Consider the following 21402-nt stretch of genomic DNA (forward strand, 5'->3'; position numbering starts at 1 on the left):
TGCCTCTGTGCACACAGTCCTTAGTTGGGTTTTTTTTTTTTTGTTTTTTTTTTTTTTGTTTTTTGTTTTTTGTTTTTTTGCAGAACTGGGAATTGAACTCAGACCCTCGCACTTGCCAAGCAAGCACTTATTCTACTGAGCCATATTCTAATCTCCCTAGCTCCCTAGTCCTTCATTTTTTTTGATGTAGTTATTATTCCTCTTTTACAGATGAGGAAACTGAGGCTTTATAAAAAAGGAATTTCAAGGTCTCACTGACCTTGTGATGTCGGAATAATAGCTGACACTGAAACCCCTGTTTTCAAAAGTTACATGTGACATTTCCACACCTTGCTCTTTATTGTGCCTTCATGTCTCAGCTTCAGTCCTAAGTGTTACTCTTGGAGCACATATGCTGCAGAGGAGCGCCGCAAGTGAGCTTGAGATGCTGCGTTAGTGTAGCTTATTAGGACGTAGGCTGTGAAGCCGGGCTTGGGGCACATGCCTGAAATCCCAGAGCTAAGTATATTTTAGTTTTGTAACCTGTATGTTTTCTAGTCAGTTGTCTATTCTTTTCAAGGCCCAGGTCACTAGTTGAATTAATAATTCATTTAAGTTTTGTTAGTTTGTTTGTTTTGGTGGAAACAGGGATTGAACTCAGGCCCTTGGTTTGCCAGGCAAGCACTTATTCTACTGAGCCATCTCCCCTGCCCCTCTCATTTAAGTTTATGATGGACAGAAAAATGGGAAAACAGATTGGTGCTTTTGCCTGAATCCTTCCCTGTGATGTATTAACTAGATAAGAAATATTTGTGTTTTGTTTTTGTTTTCTAATTGGGGAGGAGCAGTCACAGGAGAGCCTGAGCTTGCGGGCTCTGTCACTTTCTTTGTTTGACCTCAGGCAAATCACTTGGCCATTCTGAGCTTCAGTTTCTCTGTCTGTTAAAGGAGAAGACAGTTAAATAATATATGTGACAGTGCTTCAGCTATGAATTGTAGATATATTTTATTTTGCATATTAACTTGGTTAGCTCTTTAACAGTAACATGTAATTTTTAATATTCTCAAAATGCATTGTAACCTGCCTGCAAAATGCGGTAGCCGTATCATTATCTCAGGAGCTTTCTCATCCCACCTACAGTTCATGGGTGCGTATGGAGATGAAGACAGCTGCGTGTGAGTGCTCTCCCTAGCGCTAGCCCTCCAATCCTGAGCTTTAGGAAACTACGTGGTAGAACACAGCAGCTTTGTTCTGTGTCTTTAGAGCATTACAAAGCCCTGAAAGAATGTTAAAGCAAGTTCAACGCCTTATTTTCAGTTTCAAAATACTATTTTGTCAGGAAGTAAGCTTTTACTGATTGATTTTGTGAAAACTCTTGCTTGAAAACTGCAGCTGGGGCAGCAAAACAAGTTATCTTGTATTAAAATTTAAGATTCATGCCAAAGTTACTAACAACATATTAACTATTCTTTCTCCAGGTTGAAATTATCCAATGATGAGATCAAACGGGCAATTCTAACGATGGATGAGCAGGAAGATCTCCCCAAGGACATGTTGGAACAGGTGAGTTGCCAGACATTTATTGGAGTCAGAGTGCCGCCTTTTAGCAGGGAATGGATAGTGAGAAGAATCTGGTTATTGCTAATAATAATTCCACACCTCTGAATTGAGCAGATTGAACCACCATTCCACATGGCTCTTTTGAGAAACTTTATGACATGGTTTTCTCATTGTTTCTCAAAATGACTGCTGAAAGGCGTCACAAGTTTATCAAAACCTTTGACCCTTACTGCCAGATTCTGTCCCTTGAGCTACAATTATGTTCTTTTAGTAGCTCACATAAGTATACGGCCTCTTGTAGAAAATACATGTTTCACAGGAGAATCACACTAGCTCTATATGATTACAAACTATACTATGTAAACTGATTCATTACTAAATTCTTAATATGATTTGTGCCTGGTCTTGGCTCGTCATTCCCACAAGTGCAAAAGCCACCATTAAACCACAGCATTGCTTGTTATAACCAGCCATGTGTCATGAGGTGAATTGCCACATTCTTGGAGCTAAGTCTTATCTCTGTTCAGGTATGTCATTCTCTTCTGTCATAAACAGCAGTAGATCTAACAAGTGGAATGGAATTTTCACATACTATACATCCTTGTCCCCAGCCGAATTTTATTATTCATAGCCACGTAGGCGGTCTCCTCTTGTGTCCCGTCCCTCTTTGTAGTGTGTCGTAGTGCCTCTGCTTAGCCACTCTGGCTTTGTCTGGTATTGCTCAGCAGCTTTGTTCAGTTGTCCCAAGTGACAGTGTTGTTCCTCTATACCATGTTCCCGACCTTGTCGCCTGTCTTGGTCCCCTGCCCCTTGACCTGAGCCTATATTTTTCTGAGCTCTGTGGTAACATTCACAGAATGCTCTAAAACTGTTCTCTCTTCCTGTCTCATTGTCTAGGGGGTAGAATCAGAGTCTTTTGTCAGAGTCATATCCAACTTAAGGTTGACTATAGGCACAAGAGGCCATGGTCCCAGGCCAGATGCACAGTCTCACCTGAATCGTGCTCAGCTCCTAGAGCAGAAAGCAAGGGTGTTTTGCACTGATAACCATGGTCTAGCTTATGAGCGAGGTCTTCCAAGGAGAGAACCTCCCTCTTCATATGCATTTTCTCTGGTCCTCCCTGATGGCCTTGGAGGCCTCAGACATAAAGCAGAAAGGAGTTATTTATATTGTGTCACACCCCGTGGACCTGCAGTTGGAGTCATCCTGGGTGAAGACCTGCATACGCAGCAGAAACACCAGTCATGCTGTCCGCTCAAGGTTTGGTTTGTTGGAGTGGTTAATGACTGCATCATAGGGCTCCGTGGTGCCCCGCGTGGATGGCTTAACGGCATCCCCACCCTCCTAGAGTGCGTTCCAGCACTCCACAGTCTGCTCTCCCTCACCATAATCCAGTCACAACCACCACTGGCCTGGGACAGTGGCGCCAGCTCCCTTCAGCCCTGTCCGGCTCCAGGTGACCCGGCCTTCCAGCTGCTAACTGGAGTGAAGGACTATGGAAGCTGCTGCGGTACTGCTGCCCTTTGGCCCTATCGACAGGGTCATATATTTAAAATTCCACGAGATCTGTGTACTGTGAAACTGCATCCAGCAAAATTCCTCCTTGAGGGAAAGGATTCCAAAATCTTGCCAAAAGCTCTCACAGTGCAAATAGAACATATTTCAAATAAACACAAGTAAGAAAATCTGTCTACTGACGCAGAATCTGGCCAAGAAGTATTTTGACCTGGTCTCGCCTGATTCTTCTGTGAGATCTCTGCTTAGCTCTCACGCTCTTTCTTTCTCCCATTTTTTACTTTTCTTCCTCTTCTCCCCTTTATTCTCTGCCCCACTCTTCCTAGATAGGTTTTGCTGCCTGCCTGTCTTTCCCCCATTTGTGATTCGCATTTAGGTTCCATCTCCCTCTTCCTGTCTTGCTGCCGTGGCTGCCGAGCTCAAGCTGCAGATGAGATGCGCGCCCCTCTTCCTTGAGATCATCTCTCCTGCCTGCTCCAAAGCCTCCCCATTGCCCTCTTAGAGCCCACAGTGCCTCACTCAGCACTCCTGTGAGAGGGCGGAGCCTTGGGCATGTGCCTCTTGCTGCCGCATTATACTTGAAACAAGTAGACAGGTGAGATGGGCTGTGCAGGTTGCCAGGAGGACCCCTGAGACTGGCACTGAGTTCTCTTGCCCACTAAGCAGCGGTCCAAACTGGTGGAGAAAGGCCCAAACCTTTCTCTCCCTCTCCTCCCCGCTTCTCTTGCCCCACTACCTTCCTCTCCTTCCACACTGAGAAAGAACACACGTTGTGTAGGTGCTACCACTCCAGCAGGCTTCTGCTGTCTTCTCTTCTACCCCTTTCAGAGAAAGGGGCTGTCGGCCTCTCCTCTGGCCCTGTGCCTCCTTTCTGCTCAGCCGTATTGCTGACCTGGGGCTCAGCCCTCGTCCTGCCGACTGTCATAGCTGAGCCTGTAATGCGTATGCGCACACGCACACACCCCAGCTACTGTCTCCTCTCTTTCCAGCACAGCTGAGCTTCTTGGGAACTTGTCCTCACTCACTGCCTATTCATTTATCGTCCCCTTTCTCACCTTCCTAAAGCTGCGGCTCCCCTGGCCCCGGGCTCTGGCTGTGCCCGCACAGCCTCCTCACCGGTTCTACCTCCTCTCGGCCTCATCCCTTTCGTGCCGTTTTTCTCCATTTCTGCTTTTTCCTAAGCACAGTCGCACATCCATGCCTTGCTGCTACAACAGAACAGCTCTCTTTTTTTTGTCTAATGAATGTGTATATCTTGCAAGGAAATCAGACACATTCAGAAGTACTTTTTCTGGTTTTTTGATTTTTTTCTTCTTGAGACAGGGTCTCACTATGAAGTTCAAAGTGGCCTTGAGCTCTCTTTGTAGCCCAGGATTGTCTTGAACTTATAAGGATCCTTCTGCCTCATCCTCCCAAGTGCTAGGATTATGGGCACGTGCCACTACCCCCAACTCCACTTTAAATATTGTTGCTATTTCTGTGTTGTTTTGTTTTGTTTTGTTTTGTTTTGTTTTTTGGTATCAGGGATCGAACTAAGGACCTTGCGCTTATGAGGCAGGCGCTCATGCAGCTAAGCTATCTCCCTAGCCCTCTGTCACTGTTTCTTCTTATGCTGTGCTCCTTTCATCCTTCAAAATGAAATATGGAATCAAAAATGTCAGATCATATTGTATTCCTCTCATTCAACTCTACATGAATTAATCAATTACATGGAATTAGACAAACAGAAAAATAAGAATTGGATGGAAACCACAGTGGAACTTTTCTTTCAGCCATGACTTAACAGGAAGAGGCACGGAGCTAGGAGACTAGCCTTCTGTTTCTGACCTGCACACTGCTCAAGCTGTCCTCCGGTTAGCTGCTTCATTGCTGCCCTCAGTCGTAGCCTTTTCCCACAAGGGTCGCGTCCCTGAAGTCCCTCTGCAGATGGGGCTAGAGAGGACATCCTCAGGGCTTACTTGAGAGGCTATAGAAATTAGAAAGGTGCCAGAGTGAGCTGTAGACCAACTTAACTACTTTGAAGTAAAAATATAAATATTTCATCATTCCCATTATATATGAATCACCTGCAGCAGAAGTTACAATGCTGAAGTTAAAAAGTTCATCTTGGGACACATGAGCTAGAAGTGTGAAAATGTCCTACAGAAGTGTAAGTTATGAACTTTGATTTTAATGTCTGCTTTTAGCTTTTGAAGTTCGTTCCTGAAAAAAGTGATATAGACCTGCTGGAGGAACACAAACACGAATTGGACCGGATGGCCAAGGCTGATAGGTTCCTTTTCGAGATGAGCCGGTGAGTGAATGAAGCCCTTCCCGTACTGAGAAAGCTAAGCCTTCAGTGTGAGTGCAACTGCATGGACCAGTTAACCTGCTTACCTTAAAACATTTGGAGATTCTAACTGTTTGTTCCCAAGTCTGAGCTGCGTGGACTGTTATTGATGTTTTGCTGCCCTGAGTTGTAACCTGAGGGTGAGCCAGGGCCAGTGTTTCTCCCCAGCACTCTCATTTCAGGCCTCCATGGTTATGTGCTGTGACCTTACTGGGTCCTAGCTCTTCCTTGTTCCAGTCACTGCTATTGTCCTCACCACTTTGATTTCCTGCAGTAGAATCTCACACTTTCTTGTACCTTGGCACTTCAAGTTGTGATAGAATAGAAAGAGAGGGCGCAGACTTTGGCTTGTCAACCTCAAACTCCCATAACTCAGTGGCCAGGGTCTGGATGTCAAATTGGGACAAATGCAGACCTCACCAGTTGACTCAGGCACGCCTCCAGCAGAGCGTTGGGTGCTCTGGACCCTTTTCTGAGAGTGCAGCAGCCATTGATGTGCGAGTAGGTTGGCATGTAAGCTGGGTCTCACCCAGGCGTGGCACGGCAAGCTGATTGGGCATTGGAGAAGGACCCGTGGTCCTAAAGCCCGTGACCACGGGCAGAGTTCCTCACAGTGCCAAAAGCCAGTGAATGCAGCCCTGAGCAATGTGGTGCTCACATTCTATCACTGCCATGTGCAGCCTCACTGTGTTGTTGCTGGTGTTTCTTCACAATTTGCCATTCTGTATGCTGCAGTTGAACAAAGATTCACTCTGAAATATTGACAGGTACACCGAGTCACCCTGAGTCTAGACAAGCAAGGGCCATCAGAAATAGCCACCCCTTACCGAGCACCCAGAGCTTTGTGCTGGAGGAGGTGGTAGGGAAGAGAGCGGGACAGGCGCTCTTCCATCTCCTGACAACAGAAGACTCGGGGAATGGGAATTAAAGGCAAGCATCTGAGCTGCACACCGGGTTTGCTAAATTGTGTACCAGTTTGAAAAAAGCGCAATAGCTAGTCCTGCTGGACTGATGCATCCTCCCCAGGCAGGTCAGAGAACGCCCAGTGGAACCCCCAGCAACAAGAGCAGCTCAGCAGCAGTCATCAAAGGCTCCATGTGCCCCTGTTTCTCTAGTCACTGTCTGGGAAGGCAGAGCTTGCCACCACCACAGGGAACTGAGGCCAGGGAGAAGAGCTTTGGGGGGTGAGGGCAGCATGCTGTGGGGAGACGATACTGAACACTAGTCTTGGCAGTTTTGCCACAAGCCACGTTTTGTGAAGAGTTAAACTTGGGAGAAGCATAGAATGTTGCCCTGCATTTGCAGTAAGTAGTCTTTCCACTGTTCCTCCTTTTCATCTCTGTACCTGTCACTTCAAGGGAAGAATGGCAGGGCCATCAACAGCAGCTGGCCGCCCCTTGTTGGCGCTCGGGTGGGGCTTTGGCCCACGTACCTTGTGTCGGTCAGCACAGATGGGCTCACGCTAAGGGACCATTAATCAGTCCGTACTTGCTTTCACAGAATTAATCATTATCAGCAAAGGCTACAGTCACTGTACTTCAAAAAGAAGTTTGCAGAGCGTGTGGCGGAAGTGAAGCCCAAAGTGGAAGGTAAAAGCTGGGCTCTGGCTGCCTGGGAGGGCCGCGTGTCTCATTGCTCCCTTACAAAGCTGGAGCAGGTGCACATAGGCAACAGTGCCCTCCTGCTGATTTTCTTACTAGAAGCCTCTCTTTCGAAATGTTAAGGTCAGCACTTGGCCTGCTGGCCACGCCTGGGCTCTTTGGCTGGGCTGGGCTGGGCTGGGCTTTCGATCCCACGTGCGTAGCTCGGGGACTAATCTGACCGCTGCTAGCAAATAACACATAATTGGCCCTCTTGCAAGAAGGCCTTACTGAATTTTCTAAGGGTAGAGTTGAGACTTTTAAATGTTTGAGATGTAGCTGAGGCCGCCAAAAATCCCTGCTCCTGAGTGTGAGCTGGAATCGGCCTCAGAGCACTGGGCTGTTGCAGCGCCTTGAGCCATAATGTCACAGGTGTGACCAGTTCTCTGTCAATGGGATGATGGAAACAGCAGACAAGTAGTGCCGGCCAAGGAATTTGGAAGTGGCACTGGTGTGCTGTGTATTCTTGGACACTTAAGGTTGAGTCAGCCCAGAAAAGGATGAGGAAGGCGAGCAATCCCCAGCTGCCTGTGGGGTCTCTAACCATCGGAACTGTACCTCATGCCTTGGCTTGTAGTTCAGGTGTCTTCAAGGTGTTCACTGGCAGTCTCATCAGTTGCCCTGACACCTTAAGTCTGTTGTATCTGCTTGGAATGTGTCTTTAGGATGAGTGTCATTGAAAGTCTTACCCAGGGGTCGTAAATTGTGTTTGTTTGTGCTTCGTTTTGAAGCTATTCGCTCTGGCTCAGAAGAGGTGTTTAAGAGTGGTGCCCTCAAGCAGTTGCTGGAGGTGGTCTTGGCATTCGGAAATTACATGAATAAAGGCCAGAGAGGCAATGCCTATGGATTCAAGATATCCAGCCTCAACAAGATTGCTGACACAAAATCCAGTATTGACAAGTAAGTACAGGCTCTGCTGGCACTGAGGCTGCTGGTACTTGGGCAGGTGCGGGGCTCCCCTTGCACTGCGACTCATCTGTCGTTCCTGTGTTGAACTTCACTTTCTCTCCTCTTCTTCTGATAGTGAGTCCTCTCTCCCCTAACTGAGTGTCCCCAAGTTGGCTTCATCCATTCTCAGTACATAGGAATTCCATTTATTGCAAGTTGTCCTTTATTAGACTTTCCTTTTTTGGGGGGGAGAGGGGCAGACTTTTAAATTATAACATAATATACTAAAGAGAAGCCCCTATGCCTAAATGTACAGCTTGATGAATTTTGACACATCAGATACTCCTGTACAACTGAGATGGAGAAGCATCACCGCCAGCTCTCCGAAAGGCTTCTCCTGATGGTCGCTACCTGTACCGAACCCGATGTTGATCAAGTTGAGAGCTGTGGCTGGATTGTGAAGCTTGTTGGTTTATAAGTTGCATTTGCCTTCACGTTAGAGCGAACAGCTATATGAAAAAAATTGTCATCATAAATACATTTTGTCCATTGCTATCAGCTGCTCATCCCAAAACTCATTAAAATGCTTCCTAGAAAGTGTTCAGCCCTGAAGTTTAGCTGCACAGATTCCGGCTGGAAACACCAAAGTGTGAAAGCGCTGTCATAAACAGGTAGGGCCTGTATGCATACTAACCCTCGTCTCTGTGAGGGCTCCTTCTCTGATCGGCTGACTGCAAAGGAACTTGCACAGCTGTTTCGAAGGTGAGCGTCTCTGTACCTAAATTCCCCTCAGCAGTGCGGCTTTGCATCCTAATGATTCCTAGCTCCTGAGGCTCTGCCCTGTACTTCTTTAGGGTTAGTGCAGCAGGTGTATGACAACCCTTGAGCCTTTTCAGAGCAATACACTGTGTGTTAGCTGCTGTGCATCGTGGGAGACACAGAGCAGCCGCTGTGCACATGGCCCCGCCGCTGTGCTCTGCTGTGCGTGCCTGATCCTTTTCATAGCACGGCCACATCTGCTGTCATGGCAGCCTGTGCCGCTCAAAGCCAAATCTGTTCTACCTGTAAGGAAACAGGCAGCCTCCAGTGGCTCGTGTACCTTGCCTAAATCACAGCAGCAGGGTATTTGGCTTCATGTAGCATCCGTTCTGTTGGTCTGCATTCCTGCCCACAGGGGGATCGTATTCCAAGATGTAGTAGGGACCAGTAGCCTCTTACGTGTGTATAAAGACCGTCCACCTTTTCCAGAAGGCTGTTCTTTTCACCTGCAGGTATAGGCACTACCGATACACTTACAAACCCGAGTCACCCACCTTACCCTGCATTAGTAACTTGGTGTTGATGTGGTTATCTGCTTTTTGAGGTTGCTATTAAATGTATTTATTATGTAAGCCTTTTTTAAATGAATAAATCAAAATGATTTCTCCTTTTCCTTTTTCTCTGATGTGTTGGTTCCCCCAGTGCAGTACCACGATGTATGAACATGCAGTGCCTCACCAGTAAGCAGCAGCGTGCAAGAGAGTGAGTCAGTGAGTGAGCCAGTGCAGCGGGGCCAGCGCGCGGCACCGAGATGCGAGGTCTGGCAGCTGCCCGGCACCAGCCAGTTGTGCAGCTGCTCAGTCAGCGCTTGTTAAGAATTTGTGTTTAGTCAAGTGAGGTGCTTTTCTGCATAGCAAATAGTGAGATTTCTGACCTGGTTTCAACCCTTTCTACAGTAAGAAAGGAACATATCATTCATTAAGTTAGTAGAAACTCCCCAAAGACAATGAGAAGAGCTAGCGGAGCCTCCTCTGGTTATGGTAGCAGGCATTTAGCTCGCTGCCTTGGCCCTGTGGGCAGGAGGCGTAAGGCAAGCTGGTTGATTCTGTGACCAGCAAAGCTCACATGGACAGACACACTTGTGGCCAGAACTGTTGGCTGTGTTTTTGGTGTGCCAGGCAACTGTTTTCTAATTAATGAGAAAGGAAGAAGGATTTTCTTTTTTTTAATGTGAGTCACTAACTCAAGAATAGAATTTTATGTCCCTATGAAGCCACCAGGGTAACCAAAAATGCTTTTCATTGTTATGGAAAGGAAAATTGTTTGGCAGCTGTGATTCTCTTTGGCTAGAGGTGGGCTCAAGTATTGTGAGTTAGCTTCTTGAATTAGCAAATGGCCTAAATTACAGAAATATTTTTAAAGTAAAGCATTTGTATCCTCCAGATTATGAGAACCTCAGTGGATTGGTTCTGGACCTACTGGCATGTTGGCATCACCGGGGACTTTTAACAAATGCCCATGCCTGGCCTCACCTCATTCCAATGAAATGACTCTGAGGGTTGGCCGAGGCGTCTGGAGCCCAGGTGACTATAATGTGTGGCAGTCAGTGACAGGGGGACCAGATGAACACAGCTTTGCCTGTGTTGTTGTCACAGTGCCCCCTTCAGCTCAGGTCAGTCTGAGGTCAGCCCTGTCACCGCCACAGAGGGATCTGGCACAGCGAACAGTTGTAACTGCTGCTCAGGGTTGTGCACTGAGGAGCCGAGTATGTGTAATGCTGGTTTGTTGGTCATGAGTTTCTTGAGGTGCTCCTTAGGGGGGAAATTACCTTATTTCTCCATCAATTTTGAAGGAACGTTTTCAAGATACGTTATTCTGGGTTGAAAGTTGTCTTGTAGGGCTTCACACATTTCCCTCCAAGCCCTCTGCCTTCAAAGTTTGCATTGAAAAGTTTTCCGAACTTCTAGTGGACTTACTTCATCTGTGATTCATTGCTTTTCTCTAACAGCTTTTAAGATTTTGTCCCTGTGATGGAATTCTCGTACATTGACAAGAAGGAGGCATAGAGAGTTTCTCGTTTGGTTGTGGATATTTGGGATTCTATATTGCCTCATTTAGCAGTATGTTCATTTCTTTTCCCATATTTGTGAAGTTTTCTGCTGTTATTTCTATGAACAGGTTTTATTTAAACCATTTGTGATATCTTCTACCTTTTCACTTATTCCAGTTACTCTTATATTAATATTTTTTGTGTTTGCTAGGAGCTATTGGGTTCATTTTGATGTTCTTTTATTGTTTTTAAGGTATGTTTGTATAGTTCCTTTTTTGAAATCGTGTGTATTTTGGTCCTGAAAATTTGTTCTTACATTGATCACTTCTTCTATCCATGATTTCTGCATAAATTTTAATCTCAAGTGTTTCTGGTTGCAACCATTTCATGGATTCTAATTCTTTGCTAAATTGATTACTTGTGTTTTATATTATTTTGTTTAGCTCAGCTAGCTTTTCATTAGTGTCTTCTGAAAACTTGCAGGTAATTTTGCTTATTATTTCCATTATCTGGTTGGTTAACATCCTCTGTGACCGTACTGAGTACCATTTGATCTGTTTTCTAACCTCTTCTGTTATACTTTTGAGTGATTCAAGTGTGTGGCTTACGCTGATCTTCCCCTGTACCCCTGGATTGGCTTCAGGGGAGTTGGGAGTTTTGGGTGGCATTTCAGTGACTTCTCTTCTCATGTTTCTTTTGTTCTGGTTTGCGCTAGATTTGTGGATACCTACAGTGTAAAGACTTTGTTGATGGTACAGTGGTACCTTGGTTCATGAACTTAATTCTTTCCAAACTGAATGGGACAAGAACCAAATCAAATTCCACAGTTAGGTTCAATGTTACCTTCAGGAAATTTGATTCATTTCTCGTTCAGTTTAATTTGTGATCAGAATTGTGAAAAGAATTAAATCCACAAACTGAGATGCCACTATAAAGAGATCTCTAATCACTTTTCAGTGATGTTTTGGGCATTGTTAACTGTAGTCCCCAAAGTTCGACCACCTGTTAATTTGAGAGAGGACAGTGCAGTGCATTTGGCCTAACACTGAGCTCTTGGTGAGTGTATCCTAGTATCATTAATGTTACAAGGGCAATCTAAGCATTGGCTTTCAGAAAGAAACCAATAAAGCAACAGTTATGTGACCCTAGTAATATCAAAAAAAATTAACTACAGAAATTTCCTCCAAGACAAGTTGAATATTAATGTACCCCAAGAACAAATTATGTACTTTCCTTATCTCTAGAGAAGAAATCCACAGTTACAGTGTAAACAGTAAGACAACCCAGGATTTACTGACAGCGAGAATGTACTAAGTACAATTCAACAGTAATTTTACACAGTTAAGTAACTGTTGAAATATTAGTAAAGCTGTATGGCTATACTGTTAAAGGTACAGGGATTGGGAACTGGGAAGGTAGGCCGAAGTATATGAAATATTAACCTATATTGTGTGAGAAGGGGAGAGAGAGAAGTGTACAAAGGATATTATTGGAGAGTAGAAAAATGTGTATGGAATTAGGTAAAGGTGGCAGGAAAAAAATTTGATGATTATAGAAAAGAAAAAAGGGAGAAAAAACTTACATGAAGACTAAAAGTAAGAGAGAAAAATTTTAAAGGAACAAATAAGAAAAAGGTGTTTAAAAATCCCTAATAATTAGTGAAGAAGAAAGGGGAAAAAAAAAAAAAGATAAAAAGAGAGCACAACATACCCCTCACAAAAAGGGGAAAAAGGGAAATTCCTTTATGATTTTAAATGCATGGTTTTCTTCCAGAATCTACAAGTTTGGGGCAGTAGCCATCCCAAGACATGTCTCTGCTGACCATGGTAGTAGATTCAAAAGCACAGCCACTTTGAATACACAGATACAAAATGGACATTCATCGGCATACCCCATTTTTTCTATAGTTGCATTCTCTTAATGAATAGAATGATTTGTTCAAATGGTGTTTGTAAATAGGATCACAAGTCCGCATCTCGTACAGCAAGTAACCACTAAGAAGAATATATGCAGTGTGTTATTTGTTGAAACTGTACTTCCAATTTGATTTGAAACTGTCTCATTGCTATCTGTTCATCAATAAAACGTTGAAAAAAAAAAAAAAAAAAGCACAGCCAGACATCAGGTCCATGCTGGGTGGAGGCACCAGCAGGCGGTAGGACTGAGGCAAGGGCTCCAGCGCTGTGTCTTTCAGATGCCGAGTACGCTCCACAGGGACAGAGTAGGCTCTGGCACCAGTCACTTGCCAGCGCTGCTAGTTGAGGGACGGCTGTGAGGCAGAATCCTGCACTGCGCCTAGACCACAGCTGCCTCCCTGTGTGCTTTGCCACGACCCTTCTCCCTGGGCCCCTGCAGTGCCCAGCTTTCATTCTGTCTCGAGGTTTGGTCTCCCTTCCCCAGCAGGGGCAAGCCAGGAGCCCTGCATACTTCTCTACGCTGTGTCTGTCTCTTCAGTTTCTCTGTAGCTTTCTGACAGATCCCTCCTGATTCCCAAGGATCTACTTCTTTCCTTTTTTCTTCCCGAGATTAATATTTTCCAGGGTTCAGATTCCGAATCTCAGAGAGGCAGTGTCGTTGTCACTCACCACTCCACCATTTTTTTTCCCCAAATGAAATTTTATCAATAATTGTCATCAGTGCGTTTCTCTTTAGACTTGAAAAGTGCCAGGTACTTCCAGCTTTACAAATAGCTGCTTTCTTCAGGAAATGGAGCACCCCTTGCCCGAGTCGCAGCCTCCCCCGGTCCTGCTTACATGGACTTGCAGGGTGTGCCCACGCAGGACAGCTGCTCTGTAAAGCTGGCAGCGAGCTTGTCTCTGTTGGCAGTGGCTCGCATGCGCTTCCATCACTGTTATGTTGCCCGGCACTGAGGGGCCCAGAGTGTAATTCTCCCCCCCCCACCCCCCGATTTTCCTTTTGAGGCTCTCTCATCATCCTCTTCTCTTCTCTTGAAAGGACCCTCTTGTTCAGAATCCCCAAACTTTAAAATTAAGGCAGGTGGCTGGGGTTGTAGCTCAGTGACACAACACTTGCCTGGCAAGCACAATGTCCTGAGTTCATTTCCCAGTACCAAAAAAATAAAGCTAATTCAGGAATTTGACAAGATTGTTGGTTTTGCTCCTTAAGCATATAACCCAAGTGCGAATTAATCATGTTGACTGGATTTTCCTTTTTTCATTGTAGGAATATCACCCTTTTGCACTATCTCATAACTATCATGGAAAGTAAATACCCAAAGGTCCTCAGCCTAAACGAAGAACTGCGGGATATTCCGCAAGCAGCAAAAGTAAAGTAAGTACTCACCAGGAACTGGAGTTTGTTAAATCGCTTGACCTGTGGGCCAGCCGTGGGGATGGTGAGTTGGCATCCGAGAAATGCAGGGCATACATTGGAGTTTTCCTCTGAACACTGTATGAAATAAAGCATGGATCATAACCAGATCATTCAAATCTGTCACAAGGATTTGAAGACATATTTGTTCTAAGTCTTTTGGGAAAATTGCCACATGCCATTTTTAACTTTCAGAAATCTTAATTTTCTGAGTTGTTAATAGCACAAGAAAGGAATGTGGCTTTACTAGTGCTTTTTTTTAAAAAAAAAAAAAAAAAGCAGTTTTGTTAAGCGCAGGTCGGAATACCCTGGCCAGTGCTCTTTTGTACAAGGCTAGTCTGTTATGCGTAGGTACGAGTGCCCAGAGTTAGGCAGGGTAGGTAAACAAATGAAAGCCCTGCACACAGGACATTGCTAGTGACTTCTGCGTATGTAGATGTTCTCTGAGCCAAGTCAGCCTTTCAGTGAGAAGCAGTCTTTATGCAAATCAGGGGACTAAAAATAAAGTGGAAAATGGCCAGACTTCTACCCAGACTTGACACTGCATGTGAGAGATGGGGAGCAGACAGCTTTTCTCCATGGTCTTCACTCCCCCTTTATATAGACAGCAGGTTGTGTCTCTTTGCAGAGCAGCCTAAGCCTTTTCCTCTGTAGAATTTAGCAGAAACGTATTGTGTACAACATGAAGTTTCTTTGTATATTGTGAATATCTTTTATTATTTATTTATTAAGTAAACTATTTATTGGGCACAGCAAATAGGATCAAGGTTAAATGTACCAAAGTCAAAATTAAATTTCCAACCTGTACAGTAAAATGAAGCATGCATAACACAGGGTTCTCTGGGCCGTGAGGGTCACAGGAGACACGAGGCCATATTCAGCAGTGAGCACAGCCTTCAGTGCGGCCTGCTACCAACCACAGCCCTGCTCTCAGGCCAGTCGCTGAATAGTCAGTGCTCTGATGAGTGTGAGCAAACGCTTACGTTCCCTCACGGCACTATTAGTTTGGAATTCTTATGAGTGTGAGCAAACGCTTACGTTCCCTCACGGCACTATTAGTTTGGAATTCTTCTTTTTTTTTTTTTTTTCCTATTTTAATTTTATTTTGAAAAGTAAAAGCAAAGTAAGAACAAAAATCAGAAACAAAGAAACAGGGCAACATACAACAATACATAGGTTACAGATTTTCAAACCAAGAGTAGTTGATTTACAATGATTGATGTATTTTCTATTTTATCATCAAATCTGTTCCTCAGATTAACAGATATAGTTATGTAAGATTGGATGTATGATTGGGTATTACCACTTGCTTTCAAGAAACCTTAAATTTTTGTTCTTGTCTTTTTTGCCTTTTTTTTAAAGTTTTGAATTATCTTTTAGAATTAAGTTTTAGGGGCTGGTGAGATGGCTCAGTGGTCTAAAGTGCCTACTTAGAACAAGCTTAGCAAAGCACAGGGACCGCGGTCAATCCCCAGCACCACATGCCAGCCAGCCCTGCCCCCTGGTGGGCTGAGCTGGCCACACACACACACACAAATAAATAAATTTTAAAAAATAGAATTAAGTTTTAATGTCTGATATTTAAAATCCATGAAATAGCCAGGCATGCTGGCCCACGCCTGTGAGCTAAGTACTTAGGAGTCTGAGTCAGGAGGACTGCCATGATTTTGAAGCCAGCCTGGGTTGCATGCCAAGTTCAAGGCCAGCCTGAACTGCATAGTTAGACCACGTCTAAATAAATAAATAAATGCTGTGAAATGGCATTGTAGAAGTCCAGGAATCTTTATTACAACAACAACAAAACGTGAAAACGTTTAGCACAGCTGTAGGAAAAGCCAGTGTTTATTCCGCTACGGCTGTTCTCATAGATACCCGTATTATCAGAGCCCCTGGGAGGGGCAGTGGGCTCCCTTACTTCAAAGCAGGCCGCGTGTGCCCGCAGGTCGTGTGCTTTCTTTTGCAGCTGCAATTACTTTTTCCGAAAGAGCCAAGTGTGACAAATTTATTTCCACGTAAAGTAACTTGGTCAAGTGATTCTTTTTACAAGACTTAAACATGAAATATTTTTATACACGTAGGAGATGTTTCTCTTTTGCTGTTTTTAATTTTTAAAATGTAACTGCTGGTTGTGGAAAACAAAAAGCAAACTTCTGTACCTAAATCTGGAAGCTTAAAATGCTGCGTTCTGCTGTGTGATGTGAACATGGGCTTCCTTCAGCGTGAACCGTGCAGCAGCGTATGTGTAACATGCCTACGTCACGTGCTGGTTTTCACTAAAATGTTGCTATTTAAAACAGCATGACTGAGCTGGACAAAGAAATAAACACCTTGAGAAGCGGCCTGAAGGCAGTCGAGACAGTGAGTATCAGTTTGCTGTTCTAATCCGAGCCTCTTCCCTATCTCTAGTCCTAACGAGGACTTCCACTGTGTGAGCTGCTTGCTTGAGCATGCGGCCTGCCCAGGGCAGCACCTACTGATTCAAAACAAAAACAAAAACAAGAAGAGAGTATGTCTGACCTGGTGACATGATTGCAGACTGCAGGCCGTCCTGGGTGGGTCACTGCACCTGGGGCTGGACCCTATTACCTGGGGGAGGGAGGCTTTGGGAAAATGAGCTGGCTAACCAAGGACCACCCCCACCCCGACGCCTGGTAGTATCCCGGGAAACCTTCTGGAGAGGAGTAGGCTATCTGCCTTGCCTCAGAGCCAGTCCTTTGATGGGTTGTTTCCTGAGGGCTCAGAGTGAATCGACCTTGCCCCCTGGAGTGTCCCTGTGGGGAGGAGCCTGTTCCCTCAGTGCGCCTGTCCAGATAGGCACAATGTAGACGAAGGCTGCTCCAGGCCTGGCTGACGTGGAGATGCTCTGGGGACCCCTGCGCCGCCAGGCGTGTCTGGAGGAGCACCACTTCCAGGAGGAAGGAGCAGTGAACAGTGTCTGGAAGAAGACTCAGGTGTGCAGGAGGGAGGCTGCCTGGGGACATGGGACAGAGAGGAGTGAGAAGTGGCTGTTAGCCTGCACCTGCGGGTACTGCGCAGATGCGCGTAGCGGGTAATGGCTAGAAGGAGGTGCACAACCTGAGTAGCCCTCCTCCCCGCCCAGCAGCAGAGTCAAGGCATACAGGATCAGTCCTCCATGGATCACAGACAGGCCCAACCTATGGGACACTTTAGGAAGTTTGTTTGATACTTGTCACCCTTTGACTCTTCCTCTCCATGGCAGGTTTATTGAAACTACCATGACAGTGTGACAGCCCTGACTCATGGTAGACACTCTGACCTCTGACCAAGAGCTGGCTCAAACCCAGCCTGGGGGAGGAACAGAGTTATAAAGACGTTCTATGGTTTGGATTTATTAAAGTATAGTTTTACAGAAATCTGCATCTCCTAGCTCAGTGATGTAGAACCTCTTAGAGACAAGTGCCAAACCGTAGCCCAAAACCCAGTTACGTGTCACAAAGTGCCAGCACTACCATTAAACCTCAATACTGAGGTGTTAGTTCAGAAACAAGAGCTCCACATTAACATCTTGTCTTGAAGCCACAGTATGCATGTTCCATAGGTCCACACTCCCTGTGGCTCACACTCTTCATAGGGAAAGCAGCTACAGAAGCCCTCTGCACCACCCCCAGGCAGCTGAAAGGGCAGGCTGCAACCTTGTGAGGAATCTTGGGGAGGTAGAGCTTGGCAGGGTGAAGTGCTCATGTGCCCTACTCATGCTTTGCCCGGATTAATTACACTGCTGGGAGGTGTCAGCGATGGAATTCTCATGAAAAGGTCATTAATGAAGCCCTTGAAGATGCCTTCCCATCCCGTGGCCAGCACACATGCTTATCCATTCTCCAGTTTCTTCCAGTCAGAACCAGGTCTATAGTTCATGAAATTTTCTTTTATTTTGTTTGATTGCCATAATAATGGGGCTACTGCCTACCTTTAAAAAAGTGGCCCAGAGCAAATCGCCATGGGCGAGAAGCAAGGAAGTGCCAGAGTTGAGTCGAGCCTGTGCCTCTCACTGCTGAGCTCCTGCTTGTCAGTATCTCTGCCAAAACAGGTACACAAAGAAAAAGGGGCTGTGCAGCCACAGCAGAGGACAGGGGCGTCGTGTGTCCAAGACTCTGGGGCAGGTATCCCTGCCTGTCACTGATCAGCTGCTTGACTGGGGAAAACATATTTGTAATTAAGGTTTCCTCCAAACCTTACCTTGTATGTCTGAACAGTGGGGCTAGTGCTTCCTCTCTCATAGGTGTTATAAACATTAGAGAAAAAAAAAATTAAGAAAGAAAATGCACCAGGTAATATTTGAAATTAATTATTGAAATTTGGTTTGAATCATGTGTGTTCTTTCCATAGTAATGGAGAACATGAATAATTAACAAGAGACTAGTTCTCCTACCTGCCTGCTCACAAAACCTAATGGTGTAGACAAGAAAAATGGTTCATGATTTGGGACCAAACGCTACAGTAGTTGAATTCTACTCTTACTACATGAGCATTTCACCCTGCCAAGCTCTACCTCCCCAAGATTTCTTACGCTTCTACAGTATCTAATCATTGTTACAGTGATTAGAAAGTAAATCCAAGTTGGCAGACTGGAGAGAAGGAAGGAGGAAAACAGATCAGGACAGTTCTGATCACGGAATACCAACTATGAAAGCCTCTTCCTTTCACTTGAATTCAGCTCGTTCCTCTTATTTGTCTGATATCTATTAATTGTATCCAAATGGTAATCTGCTTACTGCTAAAAGTCCAGTGCGCGATGACACTGAGAATGTAATTGCCGTTCCCGTGCACTGGCGCGCGTGGCGTGGTTATGGCACGGGGTAGGAGGCTACAGCACTGCACATGTGTTTGCCACTGAATAGCGAGCCAAGGCCCGTGCAGTAGGACACAAGGTGCGTCTGCGTCTGAGGCCTACAGTGTCATCATTCATTCCTTATGTTTAAGGAGCTGGAATATCAGAAGTCTCAGCCCCCACAGCCTGGAGATAAGTTTGTGTCTGTGGTCAGCCAGTTCATCACTGTGGCCAGCTTCAGTTTCTCCGACGTTGAGGATCTGCTGGCAGAAGCTAAAGACCTGGTAACTTCGCCCTTGCATACTTGTGTGCTTGACTGAGCGGGGCCTCCAGATATTATCTGTGTGGCAAGCAGCAGGAGTGGGAGCACATCATGGCTTGGCCAGTAGTGCATAATCACTTTCCAGATGCCCATTGCATGTAACATGTGTGTGTTTTCATCTCCAGAAACTGGGTTAACTGAAACACACCCTTGTCACCTGACTGGCCTCTGTTGACTTAAAGGCTTGAACGGTGTAGCATCAGTACGTGTGTTGATGGTTTTCTCTTGGGTGCTTTTGGATTGAAGTGTTTATCTCCGAGCAGCAGAATAAATGGTGAAAGCCAGGAACAGGTGTGACTAGGCCATGTGCCTCGGTATATCTGTACACAGTATGCGTGTGTGAGACAGCCTCAAGAAGAAAGGGTGCTCCCTCTGTGAACCTCCAGCAAAACTTACTGAAATGCATTTTACTTCACCACCTCCTATAAAGGGGTACTTTTTTAGTAAATAATTTCTTCGTATGTTTTGTTTTGTTTTTGTTTTTGTTTTTGTTTTTTTTTTTTGGTGGAACCAGGGATTGAACTCGGGCCCTTGTGCTTGCCAGGGAAGCACTTAACCTACTGAGCCATCTCCCTGGCCCCTTCTTTGTATGGTTCTTACCATTTAAAATTTTATCCTCCTTCAGAGGAAGAGTTTTCATTGACTAATGACCAAGACTTTTCAGTAACCCTTTCAGAGCCCCTCCCTCTCTGCCCTCTTCCCTCTCACTGGCTTTTGCGTGTGCTCGCTCTCTCCCTTCCCCTCTCTCGCTCTCTCCCTCCCCCTCTCTCTCTCCCTCCCTCTCTCCCCCTCTCCCTTTCTTCCCTCTCCTCCTCTCCCTCCCCCTCTCTCTGAAGCTCTTATTTCATACACATAAATACAATACAAGTCCAAATGACTGCCAGTAGAGGTCCAGCTGCTGCTGTCCCACAGTAGACGTTAGCCACCCAGTGTCACAGTCCTGGTGCAGAGCTCCACCATGAAAGGCCCGTGCACATGGTAGGTGGGCCTCACCGTTCTGGAGTGTGTACTTCACAGAGGGGCGCTCACCCCTTCCCTGACGGTCTAGCATTGTGTTTCATCTTAGCAAGAAGCTCAAAAGCAGCAATTAGCTGGATGTATTTTATTTTGTTGGGAACTTTACTCTGTCCTTAGCTTGGTTAGTTCTAAGACTGAAACACATATTATTACTTCATCATCTCTAGAATTCCTAAATAGGAAAACCATTCAGCAGAATTTAAGTACATGAACTTGAATGTTTTAGAAACTCAGTTAGTAGACTGTTTATTGCTCTTTTATTCATACCAGAATTTTTATAAATTAGCTAATGAAACCATGGAGCAAACTAGAGTTGTATAATATGAAATGGGAAGAATATTATGTTTTTCCTCAGAGTTCTCTTTTGTAATAAACATTATAAATATTGACAGTAACTGTACAAAAAACCAAAAATTGGTCCTAAAATGGATTATTAGAAATTTTACAATATGAAATGATGATAAAATATATGTAAATACATCAAATTTAGTCAAAATATTAAACAATACTGAAAACATTTCTTATACTGTTATTGAAATATTAGAAAAACTTAATATAATAAAGACAAAAAGTAGTAATTTTAGGAAAAGACGATCAATTAGTAACTGTTGTACTCAGGCAGACTACAAAAACCTGTCTTGGCCTAAATATGCAGAAAATAAAAGGTCTGGACAGCTGTAGGTAGGTGAGGCGGAGGGAGAGAGGCTGCATTCCCTGCGAAGCCCAGAGCCCTGTGGTGGAGGGAGGAGCCGCGCAGAGCCCTGGGCGAGGCTCACTGCGGAGGATGAGAGCAGCCTGCCTGGGGGCCACAGCAGGACGCACTCCTGCGCTCTCCGGAGAACCCATGGATACCCCTGGGGAGGGCGGGTGGCATATACTGCTTTGTTATTCTGTATTTCAGTTTCATTTTTTTAAATCCACCCTTAACTATTTAGCATTTTGTCTATTTTTAAAAATCAGTAAAAATAAAGCACTTCAAGCCAGCAAAATGTATGGGAGAGCTCACAATTTTTCTTTTAACTTTAGTTATACACGTGTCTTTGAGGTCTGTATTAGTCCTCTGTGGATAGCTTAGGAAATGACTCTAAACCCCTCCCAAAGTACAAATTGCTGGAAGAAACTTGGATATCAGATCCCAGAAGTCTTAAAGCTGTCATTATTTGTCATAATTCAGGGGGATATAAAAGAGTTGTGGCAAGGAAGCTCCGTTGACTGGAGTGAGC

General features: G+C 45.0%; 1 protein-coding gene across 2 annotated transcripts in view; it reads left to right on the forward strand.

The window, feature by feature from the left end:
* The window catches only part of Daam1 (dishevelled associated activator of morphogenesis 1), a 176541-nt gene that overhangs the window by 151161 nt on the left and 3978 nt on the right, over positions 1–21402 (forward strand). For both annotated transcript variants that reach the window (XM_023703187.1, XM_023703193.1), the window contains 7 exons: positions 1459–1543; positions 5242–5348; positions 6885–6973; positions 7756–7924; positions 13905–14012; positions 16349–16409; positions 18993–19124. In XM_023703187.1, the coding sequence (XP_023558955.1) occupies positions 1459–1543; positions 5242–5348; positions 6885–6973; positions 7756–7924; positions 13905–14012; positions 16349–16409; positions 18993–19124 (751 nt within the window). The remainder of the gene's footprint in view (positions 1–1458; positions 1544–5241; positions 5349–6884; positions 6974–7755; positions 7925–13904; positions 14013–16348; positions 16410–18992; positions 19125–21402) is intronic.

This window comes from Octodon degus, unplaced genomic scaffold (assembly GCF_000260255.1).
Source record: "Octodon degus isolate 3935 unplaced genomic scaffold, OctDeg1.0 scaffold00007, whole genome shotgun sequence".
Classification (NCBI taxonomy): domain Eukaryota; kingdom Metazoa; phylum Chordata; class Mammalia; order Rodentia; family Octodontidae; genus Octodon; species Octodon degus.